The sequence below is a fragment of the Oncorhynchus masou genome, chromosome 32, assembly GCF_036934945.1.
Source record: "Oncorhynchus masou masou isolate Uvic2021 chromosome 32, UVic_Omas_1.1, whole genome shotgun sequence".
In the NCBI taxonomy this organism is placed as follows: Eukaryota; Metazoa; Chordata; class Actinopteri; order Salmoniformes; family Salmonidae; genus Oncorhynchus; species Oncorhynchus masou.
In genome coordinates, this window is record NC_088243.1 from 77,397,509 (window position 1) to 77,421,257 (window position 23,749).

At 43.8% G+C, this 23,749-nt stretch overlaps 4 protein-coding genes across 7 annotated transcripts; all 4 read right to left on the reverse strand.

The window, feature by feature from the left end:
* Positions 1-16: 16 nt before the first annotated feature.
* LOC135526633 (zinc finger protein ubi-d4-like) lies at positions 17-4,278 on the reverse strand. The gene is made up of 10 exons (XM_064955143.1): positions 4,219-4,278; positions 3,457-3,617; positions 3,258-3,365; positions 2,934-3,127; positions 2,588-2,765; positions 2,373-2,507; positions 1,893-2,024; positions 1,458-1,570; positions 1,300-1,381; positions 17-1,190 (listed from the first exon to the last, which is right to left on the reverse strand). The coding sequence occupies exons 1-10, from the start codon at positions 4,248-4,250 to the stop codon at positions 1,102-1,104; spliced, it is 1,224 nt and encodes a 407-aa protein (XP_064811215.1). The 5' UTR covers positions 4,251-4,278; the 3' UTR covers positions 17-1,101.
* A 163-nt stretch (positions 4,279-4,441) lies between these two features.
* Positions 4,442-10,627, reverse strand: pola2 (polymerase (DNA directed), alpha 2). Of its 4 annotated transcripts, none has more exons than XM_064955145.1 (18): positions 10,554-10,627; positions 10,201-10,322; positions 9,957-10,081; positions 9,783-9,874; positions 9,574-9,631; positions 9,301-9,410; positions 7,719-7,918; positions 7,432-7,520; positions 7,106-7,321; positions 6,886-6,949; positions 6,501-6,625; positions 6,350-6,388; positions 6,159-6,232; positions 5,921-6,029; positions 5,682-5,788; positions 5,497-5,553; positions 5,001-5,127; positions 4,442-4,876 (listed from the first exon to the last, which is right to left on the reverse strand). In XM_064955145.1, exons 2-18 carry the CDS (start codon positions 10,280-10,282, stop codon positions 4,724-4,726), a joined length of 1,827 nt encoding a protein of 608 aa, XP_064811217.1. In that variant the 5' UTR covers positions 10,283-10,322; positions 10,554-10,627; the 3' UTR covers positions 4,442-4,723. The 4 variants fall into 4 exon arrangements, with proteins under 4 accessions (XP_064811217.1, XP_064811218.1, XP_064811219.1 ...); XM_064955146.1 differs by having other exon boundaries at positions 10,201-10,338; positions 10,554-10,615; XM_064955147.1 differs by having other exon boundaries at positions 7,106-7,168; positions 10,201-10,617.
* Positions 10,628-10,908: 281 nt separating this feature from the next.
* zgc:195212 (DUF4554 domain-containing protein) lies at positions 10,909-15,456 on the reverse strand. The gene is made up of 13 exons (XM_064955868.1): positions 15,436-15,456; positions 15,097-15,238; positions 14,946-14,999; positions 14,582-14,688; positions 14,234-14,373; positions 14,069-14,137; positions 13,760-13,955; positions 13,443-13,578; positions 12,751-12,903; positions 12,119-12,240; positions 11,638-11,748; positions 11,431-11,529; positions 10,909-10,965 (listed from the first exon to the last, which is right to left on the reverse strand). The coding sequence occupies exons 1-13, from the start codon at positions 15,454-15,456 to the stop codon at positions 10,909-10,911; spliced, it is 1,407 nt and encodes a 468-aa protein (XP_064811940.1).
* Positions 15,457-20,375: 4,919 nt separating this feature from the next.
* On the reverse strand, positions 20,376-22,844 carry tstd1 (thiosulfate sulfurtransferase like domain containing 1). Its single transcript, XM_064955148.1, has 4 exons — positions 22,740-22,844; positions 22,228-22,356; positions 21,831-21,993; positions 20,376-21,734 (listed from the first exon to the last, which is right to left on the reverse strand). The coding sequence occupies exons 1-4, from the start codon at positions 22,801-22,803 to the stop codon at positions 21,683-21,685; spliced, it is 408 nt and encodes a 135-aa protein (XP_064811220.1). The 5' UTR covers positions 22,804-22,844; the 3' UTR covers positions 20,376-21,682.
* Between the last annotated feature and the right edge of the window lie 905 nt (positions 22,845-23,749).

Sequence of the window (23,749 nt, forward strand, 5' to 3'; positions counted from 1 at the left end):
CTTCCCTAAGACACTGTTTGCGGATACATGGACATTTTAATAGGGCAAAAGCAGTTTCAATACAAAAAAAGTAAATAAAAAATACATTATTTACCATAAAACACTGGAGAACATCAAAAGAAGAAATCAATGTCACTAAAAACAAATAGAAAAAGTCATACTGTACTGGAATTGAGTAATATATACCAGTACTTTACAAAATTCAACTAGAAAAAAAATCCCCTGCCCCATGGAATATCAAGTGATTATAAAAAAAGTAAAGAATTGTGTGAGTGTGTGCTGTCGTACTCAAGTACAGGTGCAAGTCTGCATGCAATGTGCCTCGCTCATTGTGGCACAGATATGAACAGCTACATAAACCATAAAGATGATAGCTGACAAATGTTCAATAATGTTAGGTTGAAAATCAGACCCGGCAGTAAGATGTGATTCAGTCACGATAGAATGACTATGGTTACCTCCCAAAAGGCACCCTATTGGACCCTGGTCAAAGGAAGTGCACAGTAAATCGGATAGGGTGTCATTTGGACATCATATGGACCTTGGCACCAGAGGTTCCTTAAAATGTTTTGTCGTAGCAGAACCTTTGAGATAAATGTTAAAACATCCAAAAGAAGTACACAGACAAAACTTTACTACAAAAGTCCACTATTAATATCCCTCAATGTGATCATATTTTGAAATCCTTAAATCCATACACTTAAGTAAAAATAGATAATTTGGCAACAAATTAAGCACAATGCCCATCTTCGCAGTCCACACCATATAAAGGAGACGGGGGAAGTTGAGCTGGGGAATAGTTAGCGTGAGAATCCTTTTTTTCTAATGTGAACTCAGTAGAGTGGTTACCAGGGTTACGGTGGTCTCTGCAGAGTGTGTAACAGTCTAGGTGAGTTTACAGCCATGATAGAAGGAAAGACAGCAAGGGTTGTGAGTGGACTCGCTCCTCTCCAGTCCCCGACCAGACCCTACCTCCTGGTCATTGGGGGGGGGACCAGGGTGAGGGCTACTGTCGTTGAATGAGGTGGTAAGGTGGGGTCCCCTGGCTGAGGGCAGGGTGGGTTACTCTGGGGTGGCCCCAAAGACATTGATAACTAACCGCTATTCATCCTCTGTGGTGGGGCTCTGCTGCTTGTATATGGATGCCTTGTCCTTCAGCAGCGCCAGGCAAAGGTGACAACTCCAACTCCCTGGAAACAGAGACAGCGATTAATACAGATAAACTCACAAGTACAACATCATCATAGTAAATATGGGCTTCATTGAAGTCAAAGAGGAGTTGTGGTTAAACTGTCATACCTTCTGGGGGCTCAGTCATAGGAGGCTTGAGGCAGTACATGTGGTATCCTCGATCACAGTCATCACAGAACAGCAGCTGGTCCTGACAGACAGAAACAGAGTGTGAGGAGACAACGAAAAGCAGAAGTATGAAAAGGCAGAGGTGGAGCAGCACTCACGTCGTTCTCTGAGGTACCACAGACGTTGCAGCACTTGCACTCGATACACTGCCAGCGGTACGTCTTCACAGCTGCCATCATCACATCTGTGAACTGCAGGCAGGACGGGTGACCTGAAGGGTGACAGTCACAGGTCTGTTATCAATTACTTACCAACCTGGGTAAATAAAGGTTGAAATACATCCACAGAACACTGAAACAGAGCCAGACTAAAGAGTTACAGTGCAGCACTGCTAACATCAGTTCGGTTGTTAACATTCATGAATTTTGACGATGCTAACTCCTGGCTGTGGCAGAAATAAATAATGGATTATTGTTGATTCTGTCACCATGGGCCTTCAGATAACTTAAGGTAAGGGTAATTCCACCCAAATATACATTTTGCCTGAACTATCCCTTTAATGGAAATGTGGGACATTGGTGGGAGGTTCCTACCCGAGCGTCCGCAGTCTGAGCAGGACACCAGTTCCTCTGACTGGCCGGTCTTCTGGTTGTGGGCGGAGTCTCCCAGACAGAAGTCGCAGTAGTCGTTGGGCAGGGCCAGACCGTTAGGGCCTTTCTTAGGAGCTGGGATAAGAGAGGAAATGGAGAACAATGAGAATGAAAGACAATACACTCAACCTGCCCTACAAGACCAACATCCCACTGAAACTACAGTAGCGAGGCTAACTTTGTAATAGTTTGACTCGCTCTTGAGGTGTGCTTAATTTAGCTTTGGGTATGCACTTTAGGGGACTATTCTATTGATTCCATTGTTGTAAATGAAGTAGTAAACTGTTAAGACATGCATTTGACTCAGGTCTGGTATCATGAGATAAGCAGGAGTGATTCTAGATCTATAATAGAAATGTGACCAGCTCTATAGTAGACTGTGACTCATGATTCTAGCTGCTATCATTCCAGACAATGACTCACTCTTGTGTTCCTCAGGCTGGCGCCGGGGGGGAGGGGACTCTATCTCCTCTCTGTCCTCCCCCTCTTCCTCCGCCAGATGGGAGTGTGTGTAGTGGTAGCTCAGGCCCGGACGGTTCTTATAGCGCTTCCCACAGACTGCAAACACACACAGCATTATGGAGTAAGTCATCACACACACACACAACAGAATTTACATTAAATAAATGTATACTCACTGTCACAGGCGTATGGTTTGTCCTGCTCCTCCAAGGCTGCAGCGGCTGCCTCCATTTTCTTCTTTCCATTTCCCACTCCACGACCCTTGGACTTGCCCTTCCCTCGTCTCTTGGGGGTCTCATCCTCAAAGTCCTCATCATCCAGATCATCCAGGTAGTCATCGTGGTCCAGCACCCTCTGAAAGCAGAGTTCAAGATAAGACAGGTGCACTGACAGAGCATTGGGAGCAACGCAAACCTTTTTGTAAAGGGTATTAGGAATCTGGAGCCTCGTTTGTAAAACGTACTTTAAAAAAAAGAAAAACTTTGGTTCATTGATCTAGGGAGGTCAGAGGTCCCATCTAACCTTACGGATGCGTCCAGAGGAGGTGTGGCTGGAGACTGTGGCGGCCACGGGTTCAGGTGTGGCTGGGTTGTCCTCCGGGGCACGGGGGTCTGGCGGGCCCCTCCTCTCTAGGGGCTCCCCCTTCAGCAGGGCCTCCAGGCTGCTGCCGTCCACCGTTCCCACAACATCCCGTTTCAGACCTAGCTCCAGCTCCGCTACACAGAGAGAGAGAGAGAGAGAGAGACCGAGAGGCTTATTCAAAACTGAGGCAGAAGACGAACAGGCAGGACTACGCCATCTGACATATAAAGAACAGATAAAAACCCATAGGATGAGGAAATGTACCTGATTTGATAGGTGGGAAGGCCAAACGGGGGTCCTCAGGAGGGTGGGACCGCCGTCTCTTCCTCCAGCGTCGAGACGGATAGCTATACAGCTGCCCAGGAGCCATGCCTGAGCAAAACATACATAGATGAACAAATGTTTATCATTAAAGTGTGCTTTTGAGGGAGTGACTGTGTGCGCACACGTCTTTGCTACAGACCTGCACTCCGGTGTCTCTTCTCCATCCAGATGTAGCAGTTGCTTTGAGCAACACCCGTCTGAGAGTCGATAAAAGGCATAAGGATGCTCCTTTCCGCACACAGACGAGCATTGTAGCTATGGCACTGTTCCATAGCATCCTTGTAGTACTGCTCCCCGAGCCTGAAACAAGAAAACACACTCATGCTAGATTAGAAATGATCATAGTCGTTATTCTAAAACTTTCAAAACGAATAATCCTGTATAGTTGTATAGGACCCACCCGTTCACTGTAATATTACAGGATAACACTTGGCTACTATAGTGAACAATAGAGACGGCAGGTAGACAATGAAGAACCGCTGACAGGCTGCGCTTCAATGGTTGACAAGCTAGCTACGCTGGTCTCAGTGAAAGATGGGCCTATAAAGCCAGCTACGTAGCTATTAGTTAACGTTAGGTGCAATTTATATTTACACCATAATCTTCGTAGACCGTTTATGAACTTCCGTCTTGTAATCAAATAGATTACACTACTTTAAAATGACAATCGTGTTCAATTGAAACGCTGTCTAACATAAGCTAGCTAAAGTTGCTAGCTGGTTAGCAAGAGAAACAATAGCTATAGCTAGTTGGCTAGCTACGTGTAGCCAACGCTTTTCTGTAAAGATTGGGAAAGTCATGTTCACATAGTTTCCAATACAATGTAAACTCCTACGTCGGGACATAAATCTCTTAAAGTGTAAAATGCACCTACTCGTTTAAAAAATAAAGTACAACTTACACTTTCACAACACTATCTACGGCCGCCGCCATGTTTGCTCAGTGCAGTTGTCAAAATATATACTGCGCCTGCGCGTGTTGCTGGGTTCAAGATACGTTTCCACCTTATCAAAATAGAAGGTCCCCTTTTGAGCATTCTCATGTAAACTTGAACACATTGCAGTGGAAAAATCATTGTTTGAACAATGGCAACAAAATAAATACGAAAATAAATACAACAATAAGCAGATTGAGAAATAATTATTTATTGACAAGAATAGTGTGAGAATCAGAATGGATGACTGATAATCATTGAAGTGCCCAATATCATCATGTCTTTGGAAAACTCCACTGTAAAATAAGGAGTGATTCAGTAGAATACCAAACACATACAGGACTGAGCAAATTATCAAATTAAATTACAGTAGGCAGCTAGCTACATTAGTCATTGTAGAATAGATAATTTTGTAATATGAAGATGAGAGCGATAGGGAGAGAAATCAATCTTCAGTCAGTCTTCAATCAGATTAGATCTTGACCACTTGGCCGGCCACACAGGGACTGACTCTCTTCCCATCTATCGATGGGGCGCTCCTCTGGATGAGAAGCCTGCCATAAGTCCCTCCCACCTGGCCCTTGGTCAGGCGTCCAGGATTGACACACACGCAGCCAATCACATCCTGTGAAAAAAATAAATATATTTTTTAGCTTCATTGTAAATATTTGTGTGTACGAGTGTGTGTGTGAGAGAGAAAGATGCAAAGAGAGAGTGTTTCTACTGTGTGAAGCAGCTATGTTGTTCACCTTGATGAAGAAGCGTAGCTCGGAGGGGACAATGAGCACATCGGGACTGAGGGGCATCTGGCCGTAACCCTGGAACTTCTCATAGTCCATGTTCACCTCCTCCACAGGCGGGTACAAGGGGTAGTAGCTATATATTGAACACAGAACAGGGAAGAAATTAATTATTCTTGCACTCAAACGAGTTCAAGAACAATAGCCAGAAAGTGACATAATTACTGCGTGGACACAGGATAGTAGTGTGTGGAATCTATGCCCTTTAAGCTAAACACTCCCCCCATTATTTTGGCCATGTGATGTCACATACAATTCAGCTTTTATCTCCTAATGTGTAACATGTTTGATATTTTTGAACACAATGAATATAAGTTATGTGTTATCCTAGACAAAACATGTTATGCATTGTGTCCACAATTGTGGTTGTATTGTGTTTAAATTGTAAAAAAATAAAAATCAATCAATCAATCCCTTAGACCCCTCTGTCCCTGCGCTCACTCACTTTCTCTGGGTCAACATATGCTTCAAGATGCGTGAGAATCTGTCTGAGCCAGAGGCACTGAAACAAAGAACAGTAGGACCTCATAAACACTTTGATCGAAGGAACAATCATGTTAAGCAACATACATCTGTGAACACCAACGAGATACAATGTAGAGGTTTGGAACCGAACACATATGCACTCACCAGCTGATCTCCTCTGCTCCCATGTGGAAAAGGATGTCTGTAGAGGTCAGGCCAAAGGTCACGCCATCGATGAGCAGGGTGCAGGGGTCAGGCACCAGGGTCATACGCTGAAGAGCCAATGAAAAGAAACAAATGTAACATTGAAGTAAGGCATGCTGTTTTTCTATGACCGAATACTTTTTGTATGATAAAACATTCTAGATTCTGAGTGACAGCAGGTGTCATGCAGGCCATTTCACCTTTGCGTCATCCTTGCTGAGGTCCGGCAGGATGAAAGGGGGTTGTGGGTAAATGAAGTGATGGTGGACATCTCTCTGGGAGGGAACAAATACCAACCGACATCCAACTCTGAGGAGGAAGCAGAACTGTGTTTACAACAGCAAGGGAAGAGTTTGAGCTAATGCGGTTGGTATGTAGGGGGTAAAATGAATCAGTGTGGGTGTAGTAACAGTGTGGTAAATATATAGTCATATTTACCCTTTGGTGCCTTCCACAATGCTTCCCACACATCTGGAGAAGATGGCATCAAACGTCTCCGTCACCAGAGATTTCTGTCACACACAAAGAAAGAAAAAACAATCAACTTCTGATAGAAAATGCAAGTCAACATACTAGATATTGAAAAATAACTTGAGTCAGTAGCCAAGACAAAGAGAATGAAAAGGTACCTCTATCTGCTCATGTTTGGAGTCCACAAAGGGTCCCAGCTGTGGGTTATAGAGAAGATGTGAGGGACAAACATACAAACTTCAGCCAAAGAGCAAAAAAGTGTGTCAGTGAGTGAGTGTGACCTCGTGAAAATATGTAAATTCTACTGACCAGTATGCAAACGTCAGGGCGATCCCTGGCGATGACGTTGATGAGGTCCACCAGGGGGTCAAAGGTCAGGCCGTCAGAGGGGGTGTAGGGACCACAGGCCACCATCACCAAAAGCTGCTCTGGAACTGCGCGACAGCAGGGACATTAGGGAGGGGGGCCTAAGAGAGCTGTCAGGCGGGGTGTAGGGGCCACAGGCCACCACTACCATCAGCTGCTCTGGTACTGTGTTAGAGCAGGGACGTTAGGGAGTGGGGTCTAAGAGAGCTGTCAGAGCGGGTGTAGAGGCCACAGGCCAACACTACCATCAGCTGCTCTGGTACTGTGTTAGAGCAGGGACATTAGGGTGTGTAAGTTTGTGTGGTGCATACTCAGTTCCCTTCCTTACCATCAGGAATGTCCATGTCCATTTCCTGTTTGATGGGAGTAGAGTAGAATGGGAGAGGGACACCCTAAGATATTGAAAATATCAAACAATTAAACAAAGAAACAAGAACTTAAGTCATACTGGTCAGCTTGAGAATCTCCAACAGAGCTTTTAGTCCTGGAATGGGCTTGATCAGGACCCAGGAAATCAAACAGAGGTGTTTTAGAAGAATCCCACTGACCTCAAAGAGTTTAGATGCCACAAACTTCCTCCCTGAAGTATTCATCCCCTCCATGACGACCACCTGTCCAGGGAAGAGTGAGTAGTCTCTGAGTTCAGACAGGTCTACTGGTACCTGCCGCCCACCCTGATCAGGCCCTGCCTCCAACAGCACTGATTGAGAGTTAAGCTTCCCATTACTGTCACAGCACACCTGTCCCAGGACAGTCACACTGTCCTACAGACAGAAAGAGAGAAATTAACACACATCCCCACACAGCAGTGAAAGTAACAGGGGGAACATACTGTGTGAGAGTGACTGGTAGGCAGTGAGCTGCCTGTAAGTACCTGAGCAGGAAGAGACACAGGTGAGAACTCTTCTATGTTGAAGTTTGTCCTCAGTTCCTCTCCCAGCTCCTCAATCTTCTCGGTCAACACTGGCAAAGACAAAAGACAACATTCATGTTGGCACATAAAAAAATGAAATAGAAAGTCCAAAAACAACACTAGTGATCTAACAGTCACGATGAATGAAAGATGAGGAATAAGGAAGTAGCTGTGTCATCACAATCCTACTATAATCCAATAGTAGGATGTTTAAAATAACTAATCGCAGTTGTAGTTTTGTTGCCTACCGTTGCGGACGTCCCTCAGCCTTTGGAACATGTACTTGTAGTTGTTAATCAAAGAGTCCTCTGATCCCTCGAGGAGCTCCAGCTGAACCGCGTTCGTCTGCCCTTTCCTCCCTGCCCAACGTGTGCCTTGGACGGCCCCAAATGTAGACACCACCTCTCCCCGACCTCCACGCTGACTGTACTTCTGAGAAGGGGTCACACTGCAGAGAGGAGTAGGACACATTTGGGGATAAGGCAAGGGTGAGTGTGTGTGTGTGTATTCACAGATGATTGTAGCGGTGTATCCATGTACACTACATGACCAAAAGTATGTGGTGTGGACACCTGCTAATCAAACATCTCATTCCAAAGTCATGTGCAACAATATGGAGTTTGTCCCCCCCTTTGCTGCAATAACAGCCTCCAATCTTCTGTGAAGGCTTTCCACTAGATGTTGTAACATTGCTGCGGGGGCTTGCTTCCATTCAGCCACAAGAGTATTAGTGAGGTCGGGCACTGATGTTGGGCGATTAGGCCGGGCTTGCAGTCAGCGTTCCAATTCATCCCAAAGGTGTTTGATGGGGTTGAGGTCAGGGCTCTGTGCAGGCCAGTCAAGTTCCTCCACAATGACCTCAATAAACCATTTCTGTAGGGACCTCTTTGAGGTCTGAAACAGGAAAGGGCCCTCCCCCAAACTGTTGCCACAAGGTTGGAAGCACAGAAGCGTTTAGAATGTCATTGTATGCTGTAGCGTTAAGATTTCCCCTCACTGGAACTAAGGGGCCGCGCCAGAACCATGAAAAACAGCCCCAGACCATTATTCCTCCTCCACTCCACTGCTCGAGTCCAATAGTGGCAAGCTTTACACCACTCCAGCTGAAGCTTGGCATTGCGCATAGTGATCTTAGGCTTGTGCGCAGGTGCTCAGCCATGGAAACCCATTTCAGGAATTTCCAGATGAGAAAAAATAAGAAACGTGCACACTGCTCTTGATAGTATCACTGCTCTTTAATAAGCTTTACTTATCAGCCTAAAAAAAGCTTATTGAAGAGCAGTGATTCTATCAAGGGCCGTGTGGACGTTTCTTATTTTTTCTCATTTTATTCAACTGTTACCATGCACCTGCAAAAAAGACAGCTCAGATGTGGAAGTGCCTTTTGAATTATGAATATCGAGACTAACAGTTAATGTGCTGAAGTTGCTTCCAGAGGCAGTTTGGAACTCAGTAGTGACTATTGCAACCGAGGACAGACAATTTTTACGAGCCACACACTTCAGCACTCAGAGGTCCTGTTCTGTGAGCTTGTGTGCCTACCACTTCACGGCTGAGCCATTGCTGCTCCTAGACATTTCGACTTCACAATAACAGCACTTACAGTTGAATGGGGCAACATTTGTACGAACTGACAGTGCCACTTTGAAAGTAAGAGCTTCAGTGGGGGCATTCTACTGCCAATGTTTGTCTATGGAGATTGCATGGCGGTGTGCTCGATTGCTGACAGGTGTAAAACAACAGGTGTGGCCGAAATAGCAGAATTCACTAATTTGAAGGGATGTCAACATAGTTTTGTATATATAGTGTATGTAGTTGTGTGTGGTGTACCTGGGGGAGAAGCTGGCTGAGCACAGCAGCAGGCCAGGGCTGGCTATAAGAGCTGCACTCCTCTTAGACTGGGGGTGTTCTGGGGTGGTCAGGGCACGCTTCTGAGAACCCTAAAAACACAGAACTGAGATAATGCTTTGTACAACACATATCAACAGAGACATACACTCAACAGACCGTTTATTAGGCACACCACTGGCGGTGAAGGGGATGTCCAACCAGTTACTAGATGGGTGTACTTAATAAACTGTCCAGTGAGTGTGTGTAAAATACCTTAGCTGGGGTGGAATAGGAGTCCAGAAGACTCTCCTCTTCTTCTTCTGCTTTGATTCTGGAAAGGCAAAGTTAAGGGACAGCACCATAGAGTCCTGTATTGTTCAAACTGTCAAACATATAAACACACACTAAAATATTTAAGCAACCCTAAGCGAAACATTTAACACTAAGATAGAGATTGTGTGTGTATAAACTGTAGAGGATACAGGTCATGCAGCGAGTTGATATCCCTGGTTCTGTTGTGTGATTCCTCTCGCTTTGCGATGGCCGGTTTGGCCTTGTATTTCTTGTTTAGAACCTGCAGCAGCGCAAGATCATTCAACAATGAACACCAAGCGCGTGTGTGAGAGTGAGAAAGGAGTCATGTGTCTTTCTCCCACCTCATGCTCAAACTGCTCCAGTGTGTTCAAACTGAGTTCCAAGCCTCCCTTGGTGGTGCTGAAAGCCACCCACTCCAGGACTATCCCATCCCCCTGCAACCTGTTGCACAGACACTGCTCCAACACTGGAAAATAAGTAGTAAGGATGCCAAGATCACTGGTCATTTGGCTAACAAAACATTAGCAAAGCAAGTTCGTTTGTTAGCTTAATGGGATAAGAGCGAGGGAAGAAAATTGCACTTACTCTTGTCCAATATGTCGTCTCCACAATCAATGTCGAACGTCTTCAGCTCCGATTTGATTCTATCTGCATTTACTAATGCCATTGTTTTACAAATTAACTGAGCCAATTAACGTGTGGAATATCTGATAGGGGAAAAAACTACAAATAAAACAAGATAAACCATCCAACTACTGCCAAGAACAATGTTGTGATAGTTAATAAGCCTGCTCGCTATTTTCACAGCCTTGCTACCACTTCCGACATCATTATGATTCCCAAATATTCGAACCAACTAAAAGTTGACTAGCTAACAGTTATACGACAACCAACAATAACTTGATTAATAATAATAGCAGTTGGGAAACTACCATTACCTTTCCGTACACTTCTCATCGATTTTGCCGCGAAATTTCGTCGCAGATGTTGGCGGCCGGATTAGACGTCACAGATCAAACCCTAGAGCTACAAAACGAGGAGCTCAGTGTATTTGCCAAGCTGCACTGCCACCTACTGTTTATTTTGATAGTGACGCTCAATGTTTAAATACATGAATACAGAGGAAAACAGAAATATAAAAAATTGTCTCGCTGTGTCTTCCAGTTTTAATTTACATTCACATCATAGAAACATACATATTTATATCGCACTTAATAAATATCACAAAATATAATACAACACAAATACAATGAATTGACTGTTATAGTACAAGAGAACGAAACGTCAGAATGTTCAGATTTCCTTCCCACTTGCAAAGTTCTTAGGTCTGCTGCAGGTGAGTGTGTCCGCCTAAGAAACACAGTGGTAAACACAGGACTAGTAAATCATATGCTCACATACCCTAGCCACGGCTACAAGGGTATTTATAATACTGAACTCAAGTCCAGCACATTTCAAAGCAGTAACACAGCCATAGTGTTAGACTTGGCCACTTATCAAACCACAACATATCATATTATAAAATGTTTACATGGCATAATTTGTGGACTTCCACAAATACTGTATCATAAGTGGCATGCCTGGATTTTAACCTTTATTTAAAGCTTGTTCATCACTGTCCCCTTTTCTTTGTATGTCAGATGGTCCAGCACCATCCTCAGACAATTACTTTATCTTTTTGGTGTAATTCAAATTTCTGGATAAGGCTTAAAATACAGGATAAAATCTTGCTATGTCACATGATTGTGCAAAACACAGGGCCCTAGTATAATACACTGGACTCAACTCAACACCCTGGATTCACATCCCACTGACCTGTCCCCAGTAACACCTGCCACTAGGCACTACACGGCCAGCTGTGACTCTCTGTAGAGACTCATGGAGAGAGGCTGACAGCTCATAGGTGTCCTGCACCTAACACACACACACACAGTGAGTCACCAGTCATATACTGTGAAATCGATCAAAATGTATTGTTTAGACTCTTTCACAGTACAGTTATTACAGTAGTTATGTAGCTACCATCATGCGGTCCAGACAGGCTGCTCTGAACTCCATGTTGGTGCTGCTGCTCACCACACAGCCTATAGATCTCAGCATCACCCCCAGGGCAGAGCACATCTTCTCCTGAGCCTGGCAGACCGACAGACAGGCAGGCAGATCGACAGACAGGAAGACCGACCGAGAGACAGGCAGACCAACAGGTAGGCGGGCGGGCAGACCGACACACAGAGACAGACATATCGACAGAGAGACAGACAGGTAGGCAGAGAGACTGACAGACACACAGAGAGAAAACCAGACAGAGACAGCCAGGCAAGAGAGACAGACAGACAGAGAGACATGCAGAGAGACAGAAAGTTGTGTTTGGGAAATGCCATACACATAATGATTAGAAGAGAATCTCTGATAGTGAATTTTGTGCAATGTGTATAGTCAAGAGTACATAGTGTTTTACTTTATGTGTGTGTGTGTGTATAAACTCCAAGTACAGAGCATTTGCCTTGTCTCTCAGCTGCTGGTCTTTCAGCGTGCTCTGCAGCAGTGTGTTCAGGGCTGCTGTCACCGCCTCCCTGTTGTACCTCAACACATCCTCCAGGTGGAGCTCTAACAGCTCCTCGCTGGCTGCAGGAAGACATGAAACTTTCAGCCAAACCACTGTGATGAGATGAGACACTGTAAATTGATATTTCAATGTCACCCTGGAGTGAACCACAATTGCTTCTAATGTCGGAATGCACGATTAAAATAACAATGAGGTCACTGAATTGGTCTTCTAAAGAAAGGGTGCTGACAGGTCATGCATGTGGTTTATGGGTAATCACAAATATGCCACTCCAACAGTGTTGTTCTTTTGACTACTTATAACATCAGAACACTATTATGCAACATTGGGTTTTAAATTTAAACTCCACTCCAATCATTTAAACTAAGAGACAAACAGGAGTTTGACTGTGGTCTGCTTCCTACCTCCTGAGCACAGTGAGCTGTAACTGTCTGTTAAATCATATTGTGTTGACACGGAGTGAAACAAGCCTGTGGTAAGACAGACTCATTTTCTCCTTGAGTGAACCACAGCTTCATCAGTCAGGGTACTTAAATCAGAACTTTTGTTTGTTGAGTTTATTTCCTCACCCATGAAGTCAGAGAACTGGGAGTGGAAGGGGTCACTGTGCTGGAGGAACAGGAACAGAGAGAGGTTCTGATCCACAGCGGGGATCCATTCTGGCTCAGTTTCCTGACACTGTGCTCTGTCTATACTGTACACAGTGTCACTGCAGAGTGGATCTGTTGAGAGGTGGTAGCAAAGTAATGTTAATGTAAGACAGTGTTGAAAGAATGGCTGTTTGAAATTAGCAGATTGATTGTTAGCGTCATCACACAGTAAATGAGTTTGTCAGCAAGGCCCAAGTCGGAACATAATACTGCATAGATAACAAGCTGTGTTCAGTGGACTGGATGTCATCATTTCTAAATATTTAGGTCATGCTGATGATAATAATAGGCAACATGCACCAAACACGTCTTTGCATAGTCACGCCTACTCAATGCTAAATTATGGAAATGTAGTTCATGCCCCATATAGTCATTGGTGAATGCAAATACTGAACAGTATATGCAAAACAATTGTCCAAATCTGACACTGCAAGGAGTAGGTATTTAACCTGTGTATCAGGACATGTTTTACATTGTTTCTATGTTATAACAATATACTTAGATTTAAAAAAAAAAAAAAATATATATATATATATATATAAAACACATTATCATTACTAGATAAACAAATCAAATGTGATATATTATTTAATATTTTGTTATCACAGTACCTGAGGTGGAGGAGTGTGTTGGGGTACAGGTAAGCCCAGAGAGACCCAGCCCCTCCAGGGCCAGACAGGCAGGCAGCTGCTGTAGGAAGGCTGAGGGCCCCAGCAGGGGAAGGTTACTGGGGCTGTACAGCAGCACGTACCACTGGGGTTAAAGACTGATGGTTCAGTAGGAATAAGGGTCTACTGTCACTACTCAGACATCTTTCAAATGGCCTTATCTAAACAACTAGCCCCAAAGGCAAGGGGATATGAATACATAACACACAGGACATAACACAGGAATAAGAGTGAAGGTGTGTGTGATAGATAAAGGATATCTGTATGCGTGTGACTCTGGTTGCCAGGTTGGGGTACTGCAACACACAGGGGGTGAGAACAGTGACTGGTAGAAGGTGCAGCTCCCCATACAGGCCTCTCTCCATGGCCTCAGGCGGGATAAGTAGAGGTAACCCACCTCCTAATACAGGGTGGACTCGCTGGCACCACGGGCCTGCTCCTACTGACATGGGAGGCCTGCAGGACCAACACACAGACACACACAATTACAATATGATGTACTGTGAATGAAAGAGGTCAACTGTTTCTCCAACCTATACGATAACAAGAGACATGGGAGTAATGCTGACTGCGTGATAGAAGAAGCAACGTCCATGATCACAGTCTGGTCCTTCAGGGTGAGTCTCTCTGCCTTCCCACTAAGAAAAACCAGAGGAAAACACATGAATAACATAATATTATTCCACAATACACACACATGAAATATATTCAGTGGCAGTAATAATAGAATATACCTAAAAATTCTCTGGTATGTTTCTCCTTCCAATTTCAATTTGAGGTGAATTTTCACCCCTGCATTAGTCAGGCTCAGTTTGTGCAAGAAGCCCTCTGTGTGTGACCACACCTTACACCTGTCCAGTTTCACCTCACTGATCTGGAGAATAAAGGACACATACCCGACTCAAGTGTCACACCTTTCCATTAGGTTACTTTAGTTTGCCCACTGTGCTCTGTGTGGTGGCTAAAATTAAAATTGTGCAATACACTATTTTGTGGAGATACTCTCTTGTCTATTGTCAACTGACATGCTGACTAACAGGTGTACGTGTGGCTAAGCCTGGTGGGTACTGTAGTTCACCCACCTGAAAGGACAGAAGGAAGTGGAGAGGGCCAAAGATTTCGGTGAAGGCACATAGTTCCTCTGGGTCAGGGGCAGGGCAGGGGGAGGGGCCCAGTCTCCTCCAGAACTCTAACACAATCCATTAGAGAGGAAGATAAACACAGGAACTCAGTTGGAAAACAGACAGAAAGCCAAGACACATTAAAGGGCATGACTTCTCACATATACCTAAAGAGCCTATGCACAAAGCTGTGGGCAGTTGTGAGTCGATTGTGTGTGTGTCCCTAAGTCAACCCAAAACAGGAACAACTTACCTTAACCTTCTGTGTACTACAAGTACTACCATGTTTCTAAATTATTCATACCCTTCCTAGTTCAGAACCCACCTTGTTGGACTTCTTCCACTGTGACTCCTGAGCACCAGGGTCCTGCAACTGCAACTGTACAAATAACACATTAGCTAGACCCACGGCTAGTCTAACCTGATGTTTTTATTTTATTTATAAAAGCTTCTAGGTAATTCAGACCTGTCCATACCTGTGCAGTTGACCACCTGGCCGCTGGGTGGCTGGCCCGGCGCGGCCCACAACAGGACCAGTAGTCCCCCTCCATCTACGACTAAGGACTTTTCTAGCCGTTCTCTCCCCCAACGGGCAAGTAACATCAGTGATTGTAAAACCTAACACAAAACAAACTATTATTTGGGATAAGTCAACTCAAAGACACATTGTGATAGCTGAATAAAATAACCCGTACGAGAGATTAGTTTTGTGGCGGTAGCTAGCTAGCTAACCGCATGGAAGTGAAAACTGTGGCTAGTTAGCTAACTAGACAAGAGAAATCGGTCAATTTCGGTTTATATTTCAAAAAATGCACCTGTTGTATACGTTTCATCATCTTCACCGAGAGTTCCCGGCCCGAGCAGAGATGAGACAGGTGTGGGTGAATGAGGTTTGACAGACTTCAAAACATTTGCACGGCGTCTTTGATCCTTTCGGATTAAAATCTCGCGCCACAAATTGCGCTTCGGTTTGAGGCACGTGCGAGGCACATCTTGCTGTCCCGCATCCGGTTATCTCATGCTGCAATATTTTCAAATAACATATCCCGAGTTTATTTAAAACAAGAATAGCTTAATTTAGTATATGACACATTGTGTTCAGGGGTGATTTCATCCATTTTTAAAATCAGCACTATCATTTGTGTGGGTCATCAAAGGGTCAAGGGACAATAACATGCTTTTAAATTAGTATATGAAAATGCACGCTTACTCCGTGACAACCATGGACACCTACATGACTCACTGCCAGACATTTGGGTAAAACTTGATATACTACCGAATGGTGATTTGCTTTCATTATAGGCCAACTCTTGCAACTCTGGTCTGTCCATGTGTATTGTGTAGTCTAATTACTCCTCTAATTTCCATCCTTAACTGCAGAATACCCCTGTGGGTGGCACCACTGCTCCGCGCTGCTTCGCGCCCTAGGAGTGACCACGCACGGCGAAAAAAGGCCTACAAATGTATTCAGCGGAAACTGGTGAGGGAGATGCTGATCGTATCACAGCATTAATTGTGTGTATTTGTATTTATGATGGAGTATGCCCTCAGGCCACTACTCTACTACCACACATCTATAACCCAAAATGTGTGACCACGCACGGCGAACTGCTACCGCTGTTGGTGTTATCTAAGTGAGTTTCAGTATATGGATGTTATCTGTTACTAGCAAGTTATCGATTTCATGAACCTTGTTTCTTAGGCTACATATGTTAATCTGGGCATATTTTAAAAAGGTTTTCTGGGATTCTTGATTGTTTTTATGGTTTTACTTGGAAGTTTATCAGAGGTAGACATGCCAGTGATATTTATGTTTGAGCTGATAGCACAGGTTGAGCTGCACACAGTGACTTTCTACTAGGGCAAACCGCCTCAGTGCTAACAGTATGACTCGGGATCACTGGCACATGATTACTGCATACAACAGGTGTAGGCCTACAGCATCATTGCGCAAAATGGTACGCAGCATCATCTGGATATGTGTGCAACAAAAGTACAACATTCACCTTCTGCTACCATTTCTGTCAAGCTGTCTACACATATAGTTTGACGCATACTTTGATTAATCAAACCTATGGACCACACATAACGCACTGTAATGCTGCAAGGCAAACGCATTATTCCAATGAAAATGAATGTGTTTCTGGTGTGCCAAAATGCAATGACACTGTTGGTGTGATCGAGGTGTCAGGCTCTACAGGACTGGGTGTCTCAGGCACTGCACGCTCTTGGATAGCATCATACCTGGCAGGCTGCTCCTACTAGGTGACATGGAGAGGATCTCTGTCTGTACCACGTACTCACACTATTGGTGTCCCCCAGGGTTCGGTTCTAGGCCCTCTCCCTCTTCTCTCTATACACCAAGTCACTCGGCTTGATTATACATTGAATGGTCTCTCCTATCATTGCTACAGTGCATTTGGAAAGTATTCAGACCCCTTGACCTTTTCCACATTTTGTTAAGTTACAGCCTTATTCTAAAATGGATTAAATAATTATTTTCACTCGTCAATCTACACACAATACCCCATAATGACAAAGCAAAAACACGTTTGTAGAAATTTGTGCAAATGTACAATAAAAGAAAAATGAAATTACATTTACTTAAGTATTTAGACCCTTTACTCAGTATTTTGTTGAAGCACCTTTGGCAGCGATTACAGGCTCAAGTCTTCTTGGGTATGACGCTACAAGCTTGACACAGCTGTATTTGGGGACTTTCTCCAATTCTTTCTCTGCATTGCTATTTTCAGGTCTCCGGAGATGTTCAATCGGGTTCAAGTCCAGGCTCTGGCTAGGCCACTCAATGATATTCAGATACTCAAACAGAAGCCACACCTGCATTGTCTTGGCTGTGTGTTTAGGGTCATTGTCCTGTTGGAAGGTGAACCTTCTCCCCAGTCGGAGGTCCTAAGCGCTCTGGAGCAGGTTTTCATCAAAGATATTTTCCTCAATCCTGGCTAGTCTCCCAGTCCCTGTTGCTGAAAAACATCCCCACAGCATGATGCTGCCATCACCATGCTTCACCATAGGGATTGTGCCAGGTTTCCTCCAGGCGTGACACTTGGCTTTCAGGCCAAAATTCCATCTTGGTTTCATCAGACCATAGAATCTTGTTTCTCATGGTCTGAGAGTCCTTTTGGCAAACTCCAAGCGGGCTGTCTTGTGCCTTTTATTGAGGAGTGGCTTCGGTCTGGCCACTCTACCATAAAGACCTGAATGGTGGAGTGCTGCAGAGATGGTTGTTCTCCTGGAATGTTCTCCTATCTCCACAGAGGAACTCTGGAGCTCTATCATAGTGACCATCAGGTTCTTGGTGACCCCCCTGACCAAGGCCCTTCTCCCCCGATTGCTCAGTTTGGCCGGGTGGATAGTTCTAGGAAAAGTCTTGGTGGTGCCAAACTTCTTCCATTTAAGAATGATGGAGGCTACTCTGTTCTTGGGGACATTCAATGCTGCAGAAATGTTTTGGTACCCTTCCCCAGATCTGTGCCCCAAAACAATCCTGTCTCGGAGCTCTATGGACAATTCCTTCGACCTCATGGCTTGGTTTTTGCTCTGTCAACTGTGGGACCTTATATAGACAGGTGTGTGCCTTTCCAAATCATGTCCAATCAATTGAATTTACCACAGGTGGACTCCAATCAAGTTGTAGAAACATCTCAAGGATGATCAATGGAAACAGGCTGCACCTGAGCTCAATTATGGGTCTCATAGAAAAGGATCTGAATACTTATGCAAATAAGGTATTTCAGTTTATTTATTTTTGTATATATTTGCAAAAATTTCTAAAAGCCTTTTTTTCTTTGTCATTATGGGGTATTTGGTGTAGATTGATAAGAAAAACAATTAATTTAATCAATTTCAGTATAAGTCTGTAACGTATCAAAATGTGGAAAAAGACAAGGGGTCTGAATACTTTCCGAATGCACTGTATGTGGATAACACTCAACTACCTTTCTCCTTTTGACACCTGTGTGGCGAAACGCATCTCTGCGTGCCTGGCAGATATCTCAGTGTGTATATCGTCACACCACCTCAAGCTCAACCTCGGCAAGATGGAACTGCTCTTCCTCCTGGGGAAGGCCTGCCCGCTCCAAGACCTCTCCATCACGGTTGACAAATCCACAGTGTCCCCCTCCCAGAGTGCAAAGAACCTTGGCATGACCCTGGACAACACCCTGTTATTAACTGCAAATATCGCTCCTGCAGGTTCATGCTCCACAACATCAATAGAGACCAGAGGTGGTGAGTACGACCCTACCTCACACAGGAAGCGGCACAGGTCCTAATCCAGGCACTTGTCATCTCCCGTCTGGACTTGCTGTTGCCTGGGCTCCTCGCTTGTGCCATCAATCTTGCAGCCCACTTGGTGTTAAACCTTACCGAGCTCTCCCATGTCACCCGCTCCTCGGCACACTCCACTGGCTTCCAGTCGAAGCTCACATCCACAAAACCATGGTACTTGCCTACAGAGCAGCAAGAGGAATGGCCTCTCCCTACCTTCAGGCTATGCTCAAACCCTTCACCCCAACCTGAGTACTTTGTTCTGCCATCTTTGGTCTCTTGGCCCTCCCACCCTTACAGGAGGGAAGCTTCCGCTCAGCCCAGTCAAAGCTCTTCTCTGTCCTGGCACCCCAATTGTGGAACCAGCTTCCCCCTGAAGCTAGGACAGCAGAGTCCCTGCCCAATTTCCGAAAACATCTGAAACCTTTCCTCTTCAAAGAGCATCCCACAGCCCCACCCAACCCCAGATGAACTAACACTCACACTTTACTTTTTTCCCCTCACTATCACTGACTTTGCTGATAACTACTTGATGAAAAATGTACGTACTATGACTGAGATATGTGATTGTGCAACCAAGCTATCTTAAGATGAATGCACTAACTGTAAGTCACTCTAGATAAGAGCGTCTGCTAACTGACTAAAATATACATGTGTGTGTGTGAGTTAGTGTGAATGAATGATGCATTGAGGTCAGGGATTTTTGACCAGTGAGCACTGCACTTGACTGTAGGCCAATTGTATCTCTCCCATACATCTCCCCTTTACCCGTACAGTATCACCATGGGGTGGGCTGCCAGAAGGGTGACGGTGGCCATCCCACTTATGTCTACCCATCAGAGCTGAAGCAGATGATGCGCGCTGTGTTCCCAGAGGACGTCTGTGACTACCCTGACCCATGCCACGCACAGGTCAGACACAGAGGTTAAAGGTCAAATATGTATTTGAAGCAAACACCTTTGCTATGGGTTCTGCTCTTGACTTGGGTTGATATTCACACAAAGTTTATAATGGGTTATATGAGTATTGATTGCCTTTACTATTTAAATGTTATTATACATTATAGAATTCTGCTTCTGGCTTCTAAAAGTGCTCTATTGTTTTCTGAGTATAAACACTCTTCTTCATTACCTACGTGTGTAGGTGGTGCAGGTGACTATAGAGGACCTTCAGGGAGTGAGTCCTCTTGGCTGAAGAGGGCACTTACATAGTAACAGCATAGCTGCATAGCGACAGCATAGCGACAACATAGCTGCATAGCGACAGGCCTTGGTTTGTTTGTTAAGGGCCTTTAAAGTTGTTACCACAAGCACTGTTATTAAAGCATTTTATCCCTCATATTCAGACATCCATGTACTATGTGTGTTTTTGCTTTTCATGTATTTGATTCCAACAAAATCAAAATAAACTGGGAGAACAATAGGAAGTACTGTGGTTTTTAAGAAAATATTTACATAATACACATTGATCCAACTAAAGAAACCAGTTTTAATGATTGTAAACAAGATGAATACATTTTTGTCAGGTCAAACAGAGATTTGATCCATCCTGTGAGTGATAACAATGTTAGAGGACAACACTGAACTGGAGAAATTTGTTTTCAGTTACAGCTTGATGTCATGTTGGGTCCTCCATGCCTTCTAGTAGTATGTCTGCCACACCGTAAAAGAGAGGACTGCAGTATATGTCCCTCAGAGAGCATACTACTGTTTCAACGTACTGAAATTATGTTTAAATACAACATTCAAACACAACTAACCATACAGGCATTATTACTTTAACTTTGGATAAGTTTTATATTTACCAATAGAGCAGTCAGCATTGGGGACATAGTAGTTATGTTCAGAAGTCTGTATACAACTTGGGAGATAAAAATGTAAAATCAAAATGTGTTCTTTCAATTATATAAAATGCTTTTTGATTAAAAAAAAACCATTGAGAATAGATAGCAGGCTTTTATGTTGGGATATACTTGACTTCCTGTCTTGAGCACATATGCTAGCGTCTGTATGCAAATCAAAACAAAACCACCATCACTGTAAATAAGACAAGTATGAGGAACTTGCTGTGTGTTTCTGAGGCTATTCTTCTACCTACAAAATGTACTGTACGTTAATCAACATACTGATATTTCATATTTTTCAATTGCCAAGCCAATAGATGCAACGATCACTAAATTCCACTATGTTAACAATCAGTCTCAGACGAGGATCTTTTACGGTGCCCCTTTACGCTAAATTAGTGGAGAGGTTAATAATGGAGAATACCCACTCAGGGATTTGATAACAAAGGCATTTCACCATCATGCACACACTACATGATTTGGAAAGGCACACACCAGTCTACGGTACACAACATGTACGATAACGGACTCATTTCATCAACCATCAGGCAAACCCGGGGGTTTCCCCTCTATGTCTATGGCATGTAGATGTGCATCACCTGGATAAGCCCTATGTGCCACAGTGTAGCTTCAGCAGTACGGGTTTGAAGAAACTCTTACTGAAGGTAATAAGCAGTGCAAGCCTACAGCCATGGTAGAGGTAGAAGATGGGAAAAGTGGAGCTCTATGGGAAAACACAGTTAAAAATAATAATGCATTCTTTATTTTAAAACATAGAACACATCTGTAATAACAAATAAAAGCTACAAAGAGGCAAGTGATGAAAAATGTTATAACAAATATACTAGTAATTTTATGTTTCAGTAGAATGTGAGCATCATTTGTGCGTTTTTATGCTCTGCTTTCATAATGCAGGCTAATCGTGTAACTTATCACCCCTCTTTCTCAGACCACTCCTGGTATCCTCCGGCATAGTTGACGGCCCTGAAACGAGAGTAGGAAGATGCCATCATTTACAAAAGTATCCCAAGGCATCAAACACAGTATACAGAGCAGTATTGTCAAAATGTACACTCATACTTTTGGAATCCAAGGCCTCGTGCCTTGTCTGTGGCCACGCCTCCTCGCCGGCCCATCTGACAGTGAAACACCAGCTCAGGAGTATCCAGGGGGGGTTTGGGCACCCCGTATTTGGCCTGGAACTCAGCAGGGTCCAGCGCTAGGGCACTCTCCACTGTATCAACTGGGAGAGGAGACACAGGAAGTTTGCAATACGACTCCATTTAGAACGCAATAAATATACCTAAATAAGTAGCTCAATGACAACAGTAAATCAAACCTTTCTTGCTCATATTTGGCTGAATTACACCCATATAAATTGGGGTTCATTATGCTTCCAAAGTTTTGGACTCTGGACAGCAAATTCCAATTGAACTGGAGAGTGTAATTTTACTACAGGACTCCGACTGAAGCTCACCTGGAATATGGATTGATCCTGGAATGTGTCCTCTGTCTACCTCCTCTTTTGTCCTTACATCAACCACCAGAAGACCCTTGTTGCTCTTGGTCAGGAGGGCCTTAAGGTCAGAGTAGGAGATATCCTTATCTGTGGAGAGGTGATTCACAGCTAACTTCATGTTGCTTCCTGGTACTAACCATAACCTCTCTTTGAGGAAACAAACTTGTAAGAAAATAACATGTATTCTACTACAGAGTCAGACAGTGAGAATGCAGAAGTTGCAACAAAATATTACAGAAGAAAAGTGCTGAGTCACTGTACGGTACGATACCATGCCCAGCCACTTTCAAACCCCACATAGCCTATCAAATCAACCTGGCGTTACACTGACAAAAATCAACGATTGACATTTGATCCAATGTATTGTTGTATTATGGCTCACAAAGACAGATGATCAGTAACGATCGAGTAGCACTGCGAACTACACAAAGAAGGTAAATGCAGAATACAATCGTGGCATTTGCACTTACCTGAGTTTGCCATCTTGTTTACTGGTGCGTATTTGAATGGACTATTGATTGTCATGTACCACATTATTTCCTCATTCGTTCCAAGAAGATTTTTTGAGCGGTAACCATTGGACGAAATTCTTAAAAAGGAGGGACTTATGACAGTATTGTAGCTATAGCCAATCAGACCGATTCTTCATCTTCAACGGTTCATCTTACTCAAGTTTCAAAATAAAAGTTGCATTACTGTTATAGGACATCACTTTATTACTTCCAGCAATATTCATTGAGTTTCATCAACATACAGTGCCTTGCGAAAGTATTCGGCCCCCTTGAACTTTGCGACCTTTTGCCACATTTCAGGCTTCAAACATAAAGATATAAAACTGTATTTTTTTTGTGAAGAATCAACAACAAGTGGGACACAATCATGAAGTGGAACAACATTTATTGGATATTTCAAACTTTTTTAACAAATCAAAAACTGAAAAATTGGGCGTGCAAAATTATTCAGCCCCCTTAAGTTAATACTTTGTAGCGCCACCTTTTGCTGCGATTACAGCTGTAAGTCGCTTGGGGTATGTCTCTATCAGTTTTGCACATCGAGAGACTGAAATTTTTTCCCATTCCTCCTTGCAAAACAGCTCGAGCTCAGTGAGGTTGGATGGAGAGCATTTGTGAACAGCAGTTTTCAGTTCTTTCCACAGATTCTCGATTGGATTCAGGTCTGGACTTTGACTTGGCCATTCTAACACCTGGATATGTTTATTTTTGAACCATTCCATTGTAGATTTTGCTTTATGTTTTGTATCATTGTCTTGTTGGAAGACAAATCTCCGTCCCAGTCTCAGGTCTTTTGCAGACTCCATCAGGTTTTCTTCCAGAATGGTCCTGTATTTGGCTCCATCCATCTTCCCATCAATTTTAACCATCTTGCCTGTCCCTGCTGAAGAAAAGCAGGCCCAAACCATGATGCTGCCACCACCATGTTTGACAGTGGGGATGGTGTGCTCAGGGTGATGAGCTGTGTT